The sequence below is a fragment of the Eriocheir sinensis genome, chromosome 30 (assembly GCF_024679095.1).
Source record: "Eriocheir sinensis breed Jianghai 21 chromosome 30, ASM2467909v1, whole genome shotgun sequence".
NCBI classification, from domain to species: Eukaryota; Metazoa; Arthropoda; class Malacostraca; order Decapoda; family Varunidae; genus Eriocheir; species Eriocheir sinensis.
Window position 1 is genome coordinate 6,930,083 of NC_066538.1, and position 18,098 is coordinate 6,948,180.

Below are 18,098 nucleotides of genomic sequence, written 5' to 3' on the forward strand. Positions count from 1 at the left end.
AGACATTTACCTTTTATTTTGAGAACTGAGCAAGTTACAAAGTCCACCTCCACAACTAACAGTGCAGATAAAAACACACAACACCTCAACTTTCAGAACTTGTAAAGATTCTCAACATTAACATTTGAACAATAATTCTATCTCCCAGTACAGCAATGCAGAAAAAAAATACTGACCTAATATTAACATAAACTTTCAATAACATCACAGATTTTGTGCTAGAGCTACAACTGTTAGCTTGTTCCTGAACTGTTTATGTACATTGGACTTGCTGATGTGAATATGCTCGGAAAAGTTAGTCCTGTTTATTTTAGGGTAATATCATATCAGCAACTTGATGTTCTTAAAAGTGTTACTTGAGAAGAACAGAATGTTACACCAAATCAGTCAGATTGAGAAGCCACGCCGCTCGGTCTCCCAAGGCAGGATGGAGCCGGGTGCCACTGCTGCTGCCGCCACACTCCACCCCGCCAGGAGCTACACACAACACCACTCTCAAGTATGTACAACAGGGCCTCACCAGACATTTCTAAGCTACTAAAACTGACTAGCCTGCACCAGAAACTACTGATTCACCAGATGGGAGGTCCTGCGATGCCTCCCCCCACCTGGGCCTGTGAGCACCCAATGACTTCATGTTACAGCAGAACTTAAGAGTATTGTTACATTTTTACTAAAAGAAGCGGGACCTTTAACATTCTGCCCTACATACATGATCCTCTGTGACAGCCTCGGATGGTGGTGTCACACGCTTACTCTCCATGACAATCAGTACGTTCTTTAGCAGCTATATTATCTTTTGTTTTTAATTTGAATTTGTTTATGAATTGGGATTTATATTATTAGTTTATGTTCTTTAGTCTGAATATGTTTAAATGTTGGGACACTTGCTGCAGGTCTGATAAACAAGGGACTGATTGCACTTGCAGTTATTCATTCTGCAAACATTACTTGACATTTCAAGTAAGGCTGAGGGACCTTAGCCTTGGTGAAGGTTTGCTTCCAATCTCTTCAGTAAACTGAGTCTTTACTGTGCCTGCTTTATAAGGTGATGGGGAGGCCCTTGAGTAACTATGGTAAACCGCTTGTGTAATTTATACAGTATCTTTTAAGATGCTTAGAGTAGGAATGATCAAGGCAAAAATGAATGAATTGCACATACGTACATAAATGGATCTCTCTGAATCACTGGTGTTCAGTAAGAATACTAACTTCAGCGCTAAGTACAAACTAATATTCACTGGTCCGGGAACTGTGATGTCAGAAACAAAACAAATCTTGCCACGGTTAGACAAGAACAATCATTTGTCAATCTTTGGTATATTATGACCAGAACAAGAAAAAAGAAGGATGGCTATCACCTTAATAAGAAGACCCTGCATGCCAAAGTTCACAGTAGGAAAATATGATGAGTATCAGAATTATGCTAAAATGGGCACATGCACTCAATGCTTATGACATGACAAAATGTTTTGTGTAAGTAAAACAAAGGATTCATCTCAGTGAACCCTTCGTGCGGCCGTAATGATCCAGCCCCGCTGCCGGCCAGGAAAACAAACTACAAAGCATAACAACACCACGACCTTGACAATGTCCCAAGTCAACACACAGCTGACAGTACAGGTTCCTGAAGGGTTTTCCTTCCCTGCCTGGAAGTCAGCTAAATGCATATTCTGGCAGCAGATTAGCTGGGTAGTAATAGTTCCATGGAATGAAAGTGAAATAAAGCTTTTCTTTAGAGAATATTAAGACATTGAACCTGAACAATTTGCCAAGGACAGAAGTGTATCCATCAGGGGGGCCCAGCAGAGGCACCAGAGCTTCCCTGGACACCAGATGCTGACCACAACAACTGTGTGGTCCCTCTGAGGGCCATGACCTAGCAGTGCTGTCCATGCTGACGCATGGCCCATGGACAGCACTGTTGCCAACTCATGGCCTCTGAGCAAGGTTTTGAGGGGCACACAGTGTTGCAACAAACACATGCCTGGTGCTGCTGGATCTTAGCTGTGACACAGCCACCACAGACAGGGTGCTGCACAAGCTTGAAGGAATGTAAAAGAAATGTTCTGTGGAGAATTATGAACTAAAATGGTGGATGAACCTTGACATGAATAAAAAAATGTTTTGAATTTACTTAAGGTCTAAGTAAAGTAAAAATAAATATTTTTGGAATAGCTAAATTATATAACATACATGCAAGTTCATACCAAAGGTCATACAGGAAACAAAAAGTACCTGTACCGCAGCCCCTTGTTCAGTAATTGGAGATTCAGTTCAGTGCTTTATCCAGCTTATAATTTCACAATCATAATAAAGACATGTTCATGCATTAATAGATATGCCTCTGTTACTGTTTCAATAGCACTTTGATATGTGGAAAATTACTCAATTTTCTTTCTGGACAGTTTCTGCTAAATGAAGTTTATAATTTAATCAAGTTTTGTAATTGTCGGTATGTGGTGCGACCAACACTGAACAAGGGAGTGGTACAGGAAGGAAGGATTGCAGGAGGGCACACAGCAGCCCTCCAGTCCAGGGCAGGCTGGGGCGGTGTGCCAGGCACTGGGACCTGGGCCCCTGGCCTGCCACCCTGTTCACATATATAAAATTACATGAAGTTTTCTGGTATAGTATATATAAAATAATTCATTTATGTATATATATAGTGTGTGTATTTATATAAAACTCTAAAATGGAATATAACCTCAAAGAAACACAGACGTAACAAAGACATGGCAGGAAGCCTTCGCCTGTGAGGGAGGGAAGACTCCACAAAACAGACAGCAAGACTACGACTCAATTTGATTAGTAAGCTTACGACGGATAGTGTTCTCAGGCTAAAGATCCCAGCGGAGCTGCCCTCGTCTACACACCCACTCGTCACTACCGCACACCTGCAGTGCTTGTCTCTACACACCCGCTCCCACACACCTGCCATGCCCCCAGCAATGGCTCCTGCAACACGTCACTTCATCCAAGGCTGAGATGTGTATTATCATCCTCTGGTAGCCTGATGTCACATGGCGTGTCTGATTGCGTGGATACTGTATGATAGCCTAGCATAGGAAACAGTTGTCAGTATTAATAATATGCAGACAAAAACGAATACTGTCAATTATAGTCAATTTTGAGTTACAACAGTGTGGCTGGAAACGGCCCCTGTACGTGATCGATGGTTTGTGGAGGATTTGACAAGTGAAAGAGGCCAGGTAGCCCATTTTTCTTGAGTAGAATACTCCAGATAGCACCATTTCATGGGGTATAAGTGTAGGATTTTCAGATTTTTCAGGACAGTAGAATTTCGTGTTACTAGGGCGGCTCAATATAGCCAATATCCTCCTCATCTGGAACAAAATCCTTGTCTGAACCAGAGTCTAAGAGTGCTCCCATGTCTTCTTCAGATGAGGAAACCTCAAACTCACTGTCTATCCCCATGTGGCAAATGAATGGGCTGCCGAGACATTGTTTACACTTGGTCTTGACCTTGATCTTAAAGTCACAGGTGGCTTGTGATTCCTCCCCAGCTTGGGTAGTGTTGCCAATGCTACAAATGCACTTGCACAGTGTTGCCATTGTCTGCAGCTGTCTCAGTAGCAAAAATAAACCCGCCACATCTACTGTAACAGTGTTTAGCAAGCCCGACATGTATATGCATCGCTAGTATTTCCTGCAATCATAGGCGCTGACGCGTATACGCGTCGCTAGTACTGTACGGGTTAATATAAAGCCTGCTAATTCTCTCGGTGGTGGACAGCGCCAAGACTGCTAAATAATTAAAATCAGTGATCTTGTAAATTAACAAAACAGCCGTTTGTGACTGTACTAATAATTTTTAACTCAAAATTGACTGCAATTGCAGTATTTGTTATTGTTGCCTGCGTATTATTGAAAATGACGACTCGTTCCTATGCGTAGGCTATCATAATTTTTATGGTTCACGAAATCGGACATGCCACGTGACATCAAGCTGCCAGAGCACAATAATGCTCACCCTAGACTTGGGAAACCGACTATACCTTCCCCTACAGTGACTCTGCAACACACTAATTTCCCCTATGGTGCTTCTGTAATATAATAACACAACCACTGCTTCAACACTTCAACATGCTAATCCTCTCTACAGTGTGCTAACAACACTGCAACACCTCTGCCACTTCTATAATGTTCTGATAGTGCCTCTGCAACACTAAACCTCCCCTACAATACTCCAGCAACACTATAACATGACTTAAAACAGCTCCTGCAACACACAACTCCTTCTACAGTGCCCAAACAACACTGCAACATCTCTGCCACTTCTGTAACAATTTGATAGTGCCTCTGCAACACTAAACTTTCCCTAAAGTGCTCCAACACTATAACTTTCTTAAAACACCTGCAACACAGAACTCCCTCTACAGTGTCCAAACAACACTGCAACACATCTGTCACTTATGTAACACCCCTACAGTGCCTCTGCAGAACAGCAACACTCACTGTGATTGGTTTAACACGCCTACATTATCCTCATGGTGCAGCTACGTTCCTATAGTTGGCAGTGCCCAAGCGAAAGGAAAGCCAACCAATCCAATGCCAAAAAAGGTCCTAGTCCTCTCTCTTTCCTAAGCACGTACAGAGGTATTGAGGTCTAGTTGATAGCTGTGTAGCCTGTCATTTCTTGGAGTGTTTTCTGTTCGCTGATTTCATTCCTCGGCATCATGTTTAAAGCTCTGCGGGTGAGATAGAAAATGGACAGAAAACTGGGCCGTACAGGTGTGTGTGTGATACTGTTCGTTAGAAAGTGTATACAAGTAAGAGACTGTATGTAAGCAACAGGGATCCTCAGATGACACCAAGCACTCACCACCGCCACCACTACTTCCAACCACAACCACAACAAACCGCACACAGACCATCTCCACATTCTTAGACTCCTAGCTAGACCTGACATCTCACCCTCACACTCTTTCTTTCTTCTCACTCTTTCACACTCTCTTGCATCCATTCTTTCCCTCCTCACTCTTCCCTACCCTCTCAAACCCTTTGCATACCCAGCCACTCTTCTCTTTCTTTCAGGCTCCCTCTTCCACACCTTCTTTCACCCTTTATCTCCTCACTCTTCCATACTTTCTTGCACCCTTTCTCTTTCTCTCCTCCTCCCTCTTCCATACCCTCTCACACCCAGACACCCTTTATCTCTTTCTCACCCTCACTCTTCCTCACACTCTCATACCCTTTCTCTTTCTCTCCTCTCTCTTTCTCCTACCCTTTCACACCCTTTGCACACCCAGTCACTGCCCACAGACAAGCAGGTGAGGAGCAGTTTCCCCACATAACCAAGCTCCATTATGTACAGGTAAAGCACAGGATGATTCTGTGTAAGGCAATGGCAAGCAGATCAGGCCGGCCAAGCCACACCCGGGCCCTGGCTGGCGGCTACACACCAACACCCACACTCACACACATTCCACAGAACAAAGCAACAGCCTAGCGTTTCTACTACTATAGGAAGGCTGGGCGGGCTGCAGCACAGCCCGAAGTGTCCACAGAGAGAAGGAAAGAAAGAAGTAAGAGATGTGGTGATGACAAGGAAAGGAGGGAAGGAATAATACAGTCAGGTAAAGTAAGCAGCCCTTCATTGTGCGGCCGAGCACCACGCCCGCCCAGCCTCCAGTTGACTGACACTTGTACATACAAGTGCTTAGGAAAAATTGCATTTCAAATTTGAAATATAGAAATGATACGTAGATATAACGGCTCCTTAACAGGACTGAGTTAAGGCTTAACACTCACAAACACCAAGGAAAGTCAGATCAGGCTTAGCATACTCTCATACAAAAGACCCTTTGGCAATAAGCTTAGAAATAATCTGCCTGAACTAAGACTCGGCACTACGCTACAAACCTACCCAATGAAACTAAGAGGCCTCAAGGAAGCAGTGCGCTGAACTATCTACACACCCAGGGAGGCGGCCCACCGCTGCCCCCCTCCACACCACCCAGTCTGTCACTACACTGCTCCTGTGCTGTGAGTTGAGCTCCAGGACGCTACTGCAAACTGCCACAGATCATGAAAGTGTCACTTCATATTCCTACAGTGTGCTGAGCTTTGAGAAACATCTAGACTTGGTCATGAACTGTGTTACTCTAATGTTCCTATATTGTAGGTTGAGCTCTGAGGGACCGCTGTGGTGCGACTTGTTTTGGCTCTTACATGAGGTGGCAGGTTACTGTGATGGTCCTGGGGTGTGGGTTGAGCTCTGAGTGACTCCTGTGGCTTATGAGCTCCATCACAGCAGCCAAACCTGACACAGCAACACACAACTTCATGTCATCCTATGTTACATCCTAGTGTGTGACAGACCCAATTACTCACTCTAGCATCAGTATAAAATGCAGTGAAGTCTCCAGCTACTTTCCTAGATATTCAGGGGGTAGTAACGTGGTCATCTGAAGCATTGCAAATTATGTGAAGGCAACAAATTACACTACTGCTGCTCTGGGGGCCGTCCATACTGGAGTGATAATGAACAGAGCTAGTTCTGTCTTATCGTGTGTTACATGGACAGCCCTTTCAGATCTCTACCTGGCACAAGAATAAGACATTACTTCCTTGTGCTTGTCTAGCAATCATTTCTTTGGTTCCTTTTAGTCGTGTAATGAAGAGATACACCCCAAAAACATCAAGAAAGAGAAGCAAAACATGTCAGCGATTCTTGGCTCTCAGTTTTCAGGAAGCCAACACGGATGCATTCGAAGGCATGCAGACTGACTCTCTTTCTACAGATAAACAGACACACCTTTGACTGACACAGCCAAATATCTCCTGGCACCCCTCTCCTCCCTGCCACCACCCTGGGCAGGGGTCCGAGAGGGTGAACAGGCCAGATGAGCGGTGAGCTGCCCCTTCCCTGCATCCCTCCCTCACAGCCACCACACCTTGGCAGCCAAACACCTCTATGCCACCATAAAGGTGACAGGTGCTGCCTCTGTCACTGATATTCACGTAACCTAACAAAGTCCTTTAATTGAGTTCTTGTATGACATGTCTCAAAGTGAGTTGGATCTGTTTGAAAACCCTCAAACCTTTGTGTCCTCAATGATCACCATTAGGATAAAATTCAGTTCCATTTAAGCCTCTCAGATTGAAGGCCATGATATTATAACTTTTGATTGGTCTTAATATGAGACTGATATCTACCAATATGGTCTAATTTACTACCTATAAAACCACTTCCAATATTTCTTTGAATGCCCTTGAGTAGTTTTGTCATTACCCTTAAATTATTACAATTTCCCTTTCTTAACAATTGGAATTCAACAAGTCTCAGTTGATCCACCTTACAACTCAGGAAACTGAGTAGGTGGTCTGAATTCATGAATCTTCCCTTAAGTGACTGGAGACTGAACAGGTGATGCACACTAAGGTTCAGATTCTTAAATGTATCAAGTTTCCTTTATGACTATGTTCCAAGGCCACAGAGAAGATTAACTGGGTTTTCATGGGTGACTTTTTTCGTTCAAGGTCCAGAGGTTGTGTAAAACTATCACTGGGATCACAAAACAGCCCATGAAGATCCCAGCAACTTCTACAAAAGTCTTCAAACAGACAAACTGAGGTGACAATACATTTAAGAATACAGGCTCAAGACACCTTCCTCTATGACTGGAACACTTTGATGAAATCATGTCTGGTCAGGAAGCCTCGGAGGATGTCACAACAAGACTGATGTGAGGTTCTCCAGGGCAGGTTAAGGAGACCCTTCAAGAACTTCAACTTTGGACTGAGCGGCGGCGATGACAACAGTGACGATGTTGATTCTACTGGACTGACAGACGCACTAAGACCTTGTCCGTGGAGGAAAGGAGAAGTCGTGTGGGGCGAGGTCAGCACCAGTGTGTGTGTGGGGCTGGAGGGAGGGCAATGCTAGGCTGGCTGGCGGGGGCTGTGGGCCTGCCGACTTATGCTTCTCTTCCGCACGGCCAGGGGGTAGTCTGGGCCCTGTCGGTCCCTGTCGCGGGGGCGTTGGCCTCGGCGGGTGGGCTGGGGACGGCGCAGGGCGGGCGGGGGAGGTCAAATCACTACTGCTCCTGCCTCCGACCGACTCTCAGGTAAGGAGGTGCAGTCCAGCCAGCGGTTCATGTTTGGGTCGAAGTACTCTACATGTGCGATGGTGACCTGGGGGAGGGGGGAGGAGGGGCATATTAGAAGTTCAGGCAAGTAACCGTATGAGCAATTAGATGTGAACTAGATATGCGCAGGATGTAAAAGCGCTAGAAATGACTTGGTATCTATCTATCTCTATAATACCAGGAAGGCTTGGAAAGGTTGGTTCTGGTATCATTAAGACAGAAGAGTGGCGACAAAACTACAGTGTTGATGAAGAGAATTGACAAAATGATAGAGAGGATCTGTTTGTAAGAGACAACGGAGCAACGAGAGGACATGAATGGAAGTAGAGGAATCCAAGATGTTTAAAAGATAGCAAGAAATATAGCTTTCCCAGTAGAGGCATTGACCATTGAATAAGTCTAGACAAAGAGGTTGTTTAAGCTAAAAAGATTAATAAGTTTAGAGCTAAGTTTGAACGACTGAGACTCAACAGACGTTCAGTAAATTACAACTAGACAAACACACGCACATGGCATTTTTTGTTTAGGAAGCTTTTTTAGTATGTGTCTTAAAATTAGTAGTCAGTTTGCTTTTTCTCCTCCTTCCCTCCCTCTACTGCAAAAAAGTAACACTCACCTGTGCCCGGTAAAAGTCGTTCACCTCGCTGGTTTGGTCGCCACCAATGACATAGAGGAGCGAGTTGGTTGCCGCCACCGCAGGGCTCGCCCGACCCACGGACATGGGCGGACACTCAAACCACTTGTTCTGCACAGAGGATGAGAGGGGGAGGTGGTAAAAGGCAATGGTCAGAAGAGGAAGGTGGAGGAAAGGTGTAAGAGGAAGACAGGAAAAGTGTAGGAGGTTAAGACATGAAACAGGGTGGGGTAGATTGGGGAGGCACGAGAGAGCTACATAAACAATTAGCTCCTCTACCCATGATGGGATATTTGAACCATCAACTCATAACTAAACCAAGTATTGCTATTATTGACCTGGTTGTAAGTTGCATACATCTTAAGTTGAAGACTACCTGTATAGCACCGTTGCAAGATTGTCGTACTCAAAGCATAGTATTTACCAGTTTCTGACGCCTAACTATTGCCAAGAAACATAAGGAATGAACTATTTTCACGATAATCATAAGTGAATCTCCTTATTGGGGTCCACGAGAGTTTTTGGGTCGGAAATCAGTAAATATAAGAGGCTGAGTAAGACAATCAGGCAACGTTGCTGTATATTAAAGACACGTCCCAGTCCTGCCCTCCACACACACCTGTTCAAAGGAGTATCTTTCCACGGAGGTGAGTACGGTGTGTCTGTTGGTGCCACCCACGACGTAGAGGAAGCCGTCCAGCACCGCCACGCCCATCTGGCTGCGGGGATTGAGCATGGGCGCCAGGTTCTGCCACTCGCCCGTTATGGGGTTGTAACAGAGCAGGTCGTGGAGGTGCCGCTGGCTGTGTGTGCATCCACCGACAATGTAGATGAGGCCCAGGTGCTCCACTACGCCCATGCTGCAGAGGGGAGGCGGAGAAGTGAGGAAGATAAAGGGGAAGAGGTAATTTGAGGAGGTGAGTGTTGTGTACAAAAGTGAAGGAGATAGGAGAAAATGTAATCTGAGAAGGTAAGGGATAAACGTGAAAGTGTTGTGTACAAGAGTGAGGGAGATAGGAGAGAAAATGCAATCTGAGAAGGTAAGGGATAAATTGAGGAGATAATGAGGGAAATAGGAAGGAAGAGGTATTTAGAGGATGTTTCACTATGCTCGTGCTGTGGAGGTGAGGTGGAGTAGTGTGGATGAAAGAATGAGGGAAGTCAGGAAAAGGTAAACTGAAGAATAATAATATAATATGCGAGAATGAGAATGAGGGAATGAGAATGACGGAATGACACGAACACACGCTCCCTCTCACCTGAATCTCGCCTCGGGCATGTTGGACTCCAGACTCCACTCATCAGCTATGGGGTCGTACTTCTCTATGGACCCACCAATGTCTTCACCGACCCACCCACCAAATGCGTACAGGGACCCCTCATGCGCACAGAGGCCGAACTCACAGCGAGGGATCACCATTGATGCTATGCTGGTCCAGACATCCTCCTGGGGGTCATACACTTCCCCGTTGGCCAGGATCTGCGACTCCTGCTCCCCGCCCACCACGTATATCCTCCCGTTCAGAACTGATATGCCAGGGAGGATGCGACCAATCTCCATGGGGCACACCTTCTGCCACTCCTTCCGGTAAGTGTCGAAGCACTCCACACTCTCGAAGGTGCACTCCGACCGCGTCCATGAGCTGATCAACTCACGCTTGGACCCGCCGATGACGTAGATCTTCTTACGCGCGCAAATCCTGGGCTGGACGTAGAGAGGAACCAGACTCCCGCGCTTGCTGGCCAGGTCCTTCTGTATGCTCCGCAGCGCGACCTTGAGGCTGATGTCCCCACAGTCGCTGATGGATTTCTCAAGCAGCTTACTGGGGATGAGCGGCAAGCGGACTTGGTTGAGGATGTCGAACACGTACCGCCGTCTTGTGGTGATGTCCTGGCCAATCCAGCGCATGGCGGCCGAGAACACCTGTGGGGGTTAGAGGGAGGGTGAAGTGCAGGTGGTTTGGGGGGAATGTGGTAATATAAACACATCTAAAGCTTTGTTCAAATAAATACACATAAACCTTACACACTAAATATAAAAGAGAGGAAAGTCATATACACAAAATATATTACACATACAAGAAAAATAACACATACAGGACTATGAAAAGAGATATCAAGGCAGGTTTTCAATTTTTTTAGATGTCTTAAAAATTACTTACATACTTCAACAAGTTTGTATCGAGTCAAGTACAGATTTCATGACATACAGTGGCTACTAAAACATGGCTAAAACTGAAAAGCTAATCCACAAACAAGAAATACAAACAACTATAAATCCCACGAACACCACCAAGACCACAATCACTCAATTATCTTGAAACTCATCTGAAAAGCAAACTAACAAAACTGCAACTAACTGGAAACAACTAAACTAATGAAACAGACACTAAAGACAAACAACCTAACTATATTGACGCTAACTACAAACCTAAAAGTTGGAAAGTTTTGTTTAGTAGGCGCAACATCTGTGGTCATATGCCAGAGAGAGACAGAAGGGGAAGGAACAGATCCCAGGAGACGGGACACAACACCCAATTAATACCTGGTACCCATTCACTGCTGGGTGGACAGGGGCGTAGGGTATCGGAAAAGCCGCCCAAATTTTTCTACTCCGCCCGGGAATCGAACCCAGGCTCTCTCGGTCTACAAACCTAACTAAACTGAAACTAACCATAAACAACCAAAAACGTCAACTATAGACAATGCGACAACCCGAACCACTGCCACCACTGCCACCCCTAGACTTACCTGGAACTCTGAGTCGATGCGGAGGTACTCAGACTGAAGGATGCAGACCAAGACATCACGCGGCACCTCCAGAAACTCGTCCTCCATCACCACCTCGGAGAAATTGGAGAAGATGTAGTCCCTCGCCGCCTCCAGGAGCTCAACTAAGTGGTGATCCTCGGCGAACCTGTGATGGGAAGGGAAAGGATGTTGGTTGTATGTGGTGACGGAGTAGGAAGGGAAGGGTAGGTTGGTTGTGTGTGGTGGTGGAGTGCAAAGGTTGGTTGAGTGTAGTGATGGATTGCAAAGGGAAGGTTGATTGAGTGATTGTGGTGGTGGAGTGTGAAGGTGAGGTTGATTGAGTGATAGTGGTGGTGGAGTGTGAAGGTGAGGTTGATTGTGTGGTGGTGGGGGGAAGGTGAGGCTGGTTGTGGTGGTGGAGGGGGAAGGTGATGTTGGTTGTAATTAGTGGTGGTGTGGTGGTGCAAAAGGAATGTTTGGTTGTGTGTGGGTGGTGGAAGTAGTTGTGGTTTATTATGGTTTTGTTATTTATTGTGATGGAGTCTTATGTTCTAGTTTTATTATTTTTTATTGGTTTTATTAATTCTTTTCCTTGTCTTACTGTTTAGCTTTATATTCTAGTTATATTGTTTATGTAAGTTCGTTCTATTTCTACTTGAGCTTTTAGTCATTTTCTGTCTTTATTTATTATTTTACTTGATCCTCTCTTTATATTATTTAGTTAAGTTTATGTTCTACTTCTATTCATTTTTTCTTTCTCCACAAAATCTCAGCCTCTCATCTCCTCCACAGAACCTTCTCCTCTTCTCCCATCCCTCCCCCTCCCTTCTCATCGTCTCTCCCCTCCCTCCCCGTTGCCTCTTCCATACCTCTCCCCTTCCTCCCCATCGCTTCTCCCCACCTGTATATCCCCAGGGCGTTGGAGGGGTGGAGCTCCTTGGTGAGGAAGTTGGTGCCGACGTGGACAACGTGGTGGATCTCCAGCATGTCCGCCGCCACCACCAGCTCCTGTGCGTTCTCCACTGTGATCTCGATGTCGCCTGAGTGGGTGGGAGACGAAAGGTAAGTGTGGACTTCCTACAAGAAGACATCACCAAGCTACAGGAGTGGAACAAAAAGTGGTTGCTACAATTCAATGAAGAAAAAAGTAAAGTCATGCACCTTAGAAGGGGAAATCCAGCATACCAATACCACATGGGAAACACTCCACTATCCACACCAGAGGCAGAGAAAGACCTGGGAGTATAATTATGTTACCAGACTACCAGTGAAGGCGAAATCTGTGCCAATTGCAGCAGACGGGTTAAAGTACTGTGAAAGATAATAAAACTACACAGGGTACCCCATGAGAAGATGGCGCCACTATAAACACTTGCCTGCGCCATGACGGGCTGGGGCCAACTACCATCTAGGCCCCTTAACCCTCACAGCGTCGGCGTCGTACATGTACTACACAGGCTGAGTCACCTTCCCAGCGACACTGTGACTCAGATGTCATTTTGACACTTTTCATGACTTAAACCTATGTTTTTTCAGCATTTCTGACATAATGGGAGAAAAAATTTTGAAAAGTGCCGACGCTGAAATGTTCCATGGGGTTAAGAAAAGCTTACCAGCGCTATAGGTGTACACATAAAAAAAAAAAAATAAAAAAAATAAAAATAAATAAATAAATAAAAATAAATAAATAAATAAATAAATAAGGCCTCCATTTTTTAAGTAAAGGAGGAAGGTCAAGAGAAAAAGAAAAAAAGAGAGAACAAGAACAGAGAGGAGAAAGAAAAAGAGAAAAACATAAATGCCTACAAAGAGAAATTAAATAAAGAGAAAAAGAAAAATGAAAGAAACAAGAAATATAAATGCCTGCTTAGAAAAAAAAGATGGAAAAAGAAAGAAAAAAAGAAAAAATAAGAAAAACAAATGCCCACTAAGAAAAAAAGAAAGAGAAAGAAAAGAAACACAAAAGCCCACTACCATATCTCAGACCATAACCCTCTAACATCACCCACCCCCTCCTCCTCCACACCTGTATAGATGAAGTTGATGAGCTGTGCCATGATGCCGTGGGTGATGGACTTGATCTCCACCAGCGCCTGCGTCTCCTCCGCCAGGCCACCGGTGAACATGGCCTGAAAGTACGCGCTGCCTGCCGAGAGCACTGCACGGTGGGCCTGAAGACGAGGGAGGGAGGGGGTCATTATCATCACCATCATCATCATTGTCGTCATCATCGTACTCATCATTGTTGACTATGTGAGCGTGTTTGTATGCCTAAGAATGTTGGTTTAGGGTGTTGTTTGATTCTGTATTATGTTATGTTGTTTATTTTATGTTTTTTTGTGTTTTATTTTGTGTTATGTTGTTGTGTGTGTGTTTGTATGCCTGAGAATGTTGGTTTAGGGTGTTCTCTGATTCTGTCTAATGTTATGTTATGTTTGTTTTATGTTTTGTGAGTGTTTTATTTTGTGTTATTTTGTTGTGTGTGTGTTTGTATGCCTGAGAATGTTGGTTTAGGGTGTTCTTTGCTCCTGTCTTCTGTTATGTCGTTTATTTTATATTTTTTGTGTTTTATTTTGTGTTACGTTGTTTTCCTGCCTCCCTCCCTCCCTCACCTTGACCACAAAGCCGCCCGCCGATATCTCCACATCACAGAAGTGTTGGGAGTGCCACAGGGCGCACAGGTTCTGCAGCAGCTTGTTGGCGTAGGACTTGCAGGCATAGCGGTGGGTGTCGCTGACCAGGGAGGCCGGGGGCAGCGGCACACCCTGGGTAGGGGGAGGCAGGACCCCCACGCAGGCCGCCATCCTCACGCAGCCTTTCAGTCCTGGGGGGGTGAAGGGAAAAGTGTGTTATTTATATTGGCGGACTTTTTTGTGTGTGTGTGTGTTAGCGGACTTTATATTTGTTGTTGTTGTCACCCTTCAGCTACTTCCTATGCTATAAAAAAATGTTAAAAATAAATAAATAAATAAAAAAACACGATCCGAGCTTAATTTTCATCCATGCGTTTTTCTGAGCTGTTCTTTTTTCTTCAGTTTATATACATTTTAACTTCTGCCAGTGCCTTTTAGTATAATCTTTTCTTGCAAGTTTCATTTTCATTTTCATCAATACATACTTTTAAGTGATATTTTCTTGCGAGTTTCATTTTCATTTTCATCAATACATACTTTTAAGTGATATTTTCTTGCGAGTTTCATTTTCATTTTCATCAATACATACTTTTAAGTGATATTTTCTTGCAAGTTTCATTTTCATTTTCATCAATACATACTTTTAAGTGATATTTTCTTGCAAGTTTCATTTTTATTTTCATCAATGCTTTTTTTTTCTATGTCCTTATTTGCATTTTTCATTTTAATTTCTATCAATGCCCATTAGTAATCTTTTCATGCAAGTTTCATATCAATCTCCATCAACACTTTTTATCAACTTTTCTGTGCTGTTGTATATATCAGGGGTGTGGAGTCGGATTTTCAAAACTCCGACTCCGACTCCGACTCCGACTCCAGTAAATTTAAATGTTGCGACTCCGACTCCGACTCCGACTCCAGTAAATTTAAATGTTGCGACTCCGACTCCAGTAAATTTAAATGTTATCCGAACTCCGACTCCAGTAAATTTAAATGTTATGATCCGACTCCGACCGACTCCAGTAAATTTAAATGTTGCGACTCGACTCCGACTCCGACTCCAGTAAATTTAAATGTTGCGACTCGACTCCCGACTCGACTCAGGAAATTTGAAGAAAATGTTAGACAAACCGACTCCGTCGACTTTTTACAGTATGATGTATATATATAAATATATATATATATATATATATATATATATAGATATATATATATATATATATATATATATATATATATATATATATATATATATATATATTTTTTACCATCCTTGATATCACTTAGCAATTATCCTCCATGATAGAATTAAATATACACATTATCTCATGCAAAACACCATAAAATATGGCAAAAGGGATACCTGTACTATCTGTTGTCAGGGTGGTTGTTGCGGCATGTACCGCCCTCCTTCCTTAAGGTATATCCTCAAGAAAATACAAAATAAAAAGCATGAAAAAATATTAAAATACCAATATTCCAAGAGACTGTTTGATTGGACATATCTTCCAAAACGTCAATTTCTCCCAATTTGTAAGAATCTCCATGAAGTGAAATCTTTACTAAAAAATTATACGTAGGAGTCGGAGTCGCATATTTTACCGACTCCGACTGACCCGACCCGACTCTGACTCCAATTCCGACCCGACTCCGACTCGACTCTGACTCCAATTCGACCCGACCCGACCGATCCAGCAGCCGACCAGTATTCGACTCCGACTCCGACTCCACACCCCTGGTATATATAGAATAGACAGGGGCTTCCAGAGTCAAACCTACCATACTTAACACAAGGCAGAGTGAGAGGAACCCTCGAGCATTCATGTTTCTTTATTTTCTCCTTATTCTTACAACACCACTTCCTTTGTCTTATTACTGTGCTACTATCTGTGTTGCCTTTGCCAGACTAACATTCTTTGGGTTTTGTCTGCCTATAGTAATTAAGAAGAGACAAGGGCCTGTATTATTAACCCCTTGACTGCAGATTTCCTACAAGAAGACCTCACCAAGCTACAGGAATGGAACAAAAAGTGGCTGCAACAATTCACTGAATAAAAATGTAAAGTCAAGCACCTTGGGAGGGGATATCCAGCATACCAATACCACATGGGAAACACTCCACTATCCACCACAGAGGCAGAGAAAGACCTGGGAGAATATGTTACCAGGCTACCAGTGAAGGCCAAATCCATGCCAATCGCAACGGACGGGTTAATCAGGTTTTCATGAGTGTTTTTTCACATTCATGGTACAGAAGAGGAGTCAAACTACCACAGCGGTCATTGAGTTACCCACGGAAATGCCTAAAACCCATATGAAAGCCGTCAAATATGTGTGCTTGGACTTTGAAGTGTTTAAGAATATGGCCTCAGGAGCTAACCAAATAATTATAGAGTTTTGTTTGCCTTAGTCACTGTAAAGAGATTGGGAAGCTAACAAACTAATTATAATGTGTTCTGCTTGTCTTAGTGATTGTAGAGAGACTAGGGAAAGCTAACCAACTATATATAATGAGTTTTGTTTGCCTTGGTCGTTGTAAAGAGACTACCGTCTACCATTGATGAGGTTTCAGGCCCTGCTCCGCCGCTGGTGCAGCGCTCTACGAGGGCCGTCAACAATTACAATGTTAACCTCAATAATAATCTTCAATCCACTTTTTCTTAAACATCATAGTGTGTGAGTGAGTGTCTTAATTGCTTTCACGAATAATATCACAAATATCTATTAAAGAAGCCCCCCGCCGTTCACGGCCTCACTGTTCATGGATTCACTTATGCGCGGGTAGGGTATCTGCGAGACCCCCCGCCAAATGTGGATGAAAACTCGCGTATATGCGGTCTGTAGCGCCCAGGCAGCTCAAACATGTACTCATTAGGTCGGGACTGGGAACCCACCGCGCCACCGCTTCTCATGTTGACAACACCACTCGCCCGCCAACCACAACCGCCTACACACTCACACTCACCAAAACCAACCACAGAGTGAGTGTTAAATTATTACAGTCCATATTTAATTTGTGATTTATGTGTATGCAAAACTATATAACAATGCTTAGAAATGCCTTAGAAATCCATTTTTTTTTTTCAATTGAGATGGTAGAACGAAACCCTATTTTCCCTATTTGATTATAGTCCCATCGATCGCGGATTCGCAGATCACAGGAATCTCGCGGAACCAAATACCCAGGAACAGCAGGGGCTTCTGTAGTTCAGTTTTCACGTCTGATATTTTTGTTATAGTATCACAATCAAATATCCAACAATTATTTCCAACTCACTGAACATTCATCACACACAATTTACTTTGAGTACAGACACTAATTAATTAATATCTATGATCGGTCATGTTACGGATTCTCTCAATTTCAGTCTGGAGAACTACACAACAGTGGTCATTCACTGAGTGGTGGATTTCAGGCTTCTTGTACCTCACACAATTTATACATTTCTTCTCAGCCACGGTGCACTCCTTGGATTTATGATTGCCAGCACATTTGAAACATTTTGGAGCTTCTCCATTAATCTTAGCAGTACAGTTGGCCTCAAGACGGCCATATCTCTGACAATGATAACATATAATTGCATGGTATCTGTCACTCACTGTGTATATTCCCCATTCTAATTTCAACTTGTAATGATTCTTGTAAATCAGCTTTCTTACAGTTGGGTCACACCTCAAAATGTAGTGCAGCTGCAGGCTTACTAAAAATCAGCTCAATCTTATTCTCAACACCCTCAATTGTGTGTAAGAACTCATTGCGGTCTAAGATGGTCTCCTTTATTTTTTCCTTGGTCTCATCTTTATGCTCATTGCATATCATGATCTTTGGTTTCATCTCCCCAACACTCTTGGTATTAATTTGCTCAACACTCCAATTTTTTAGCAGCCTCAGCCCTTGTGTTCTCATTATCAAAGTTCATGACAATATTACTTCCATTTGTGAATCTTGAATTAGTTATTTGAATG

General features: G+C 43.7%; 1 protein-coding gene across 1 annotated transcript in view; it reads right to left on the reverse strand.

The window, feature by feature from the left end:
• Positions 1–18,098, reverse strand: part of LOC127005749 (actin-binding protein IPP-like) — a 25,536-nt gene continuing 7,438 nt past the window's right edge. Inside the window, exons 3-10 of the mRNA XM_050874860.1 lie at positions 14,112–14,323; positions 13,526–13,670; positions 12,401–12,539; positions 11,500–11,665; positions 10,008–10,672; positions 9,368–9,608; positions 8,731–8,859; positions 1–8,160 (exon numbers count right to left, since the gene is read on the reverse strand). Of these exons, the coding sequence (XP_050730817.1) occupies positions 8,056–8,160; positions 8,731–8,859; positions 9,368–9,608; positions 10,008–10,672; positions 11,500–11,665; positions 12,401–12,539; positions 13,526–13,670; positions 14,112–14,323 (1,802 nt within the window). The 3' untranslated portion in view covers positions 1–8,055. The remainder of the gene's footprint in view (positions 8,161–8,730; positions 8,860–9,367; positions 9,609–10,007; positions 10,673–11,499; positions 11,666–12,400; positions 12,540–13,525; positions 13,671–14,111; positions 14,324–18,098) is intronic.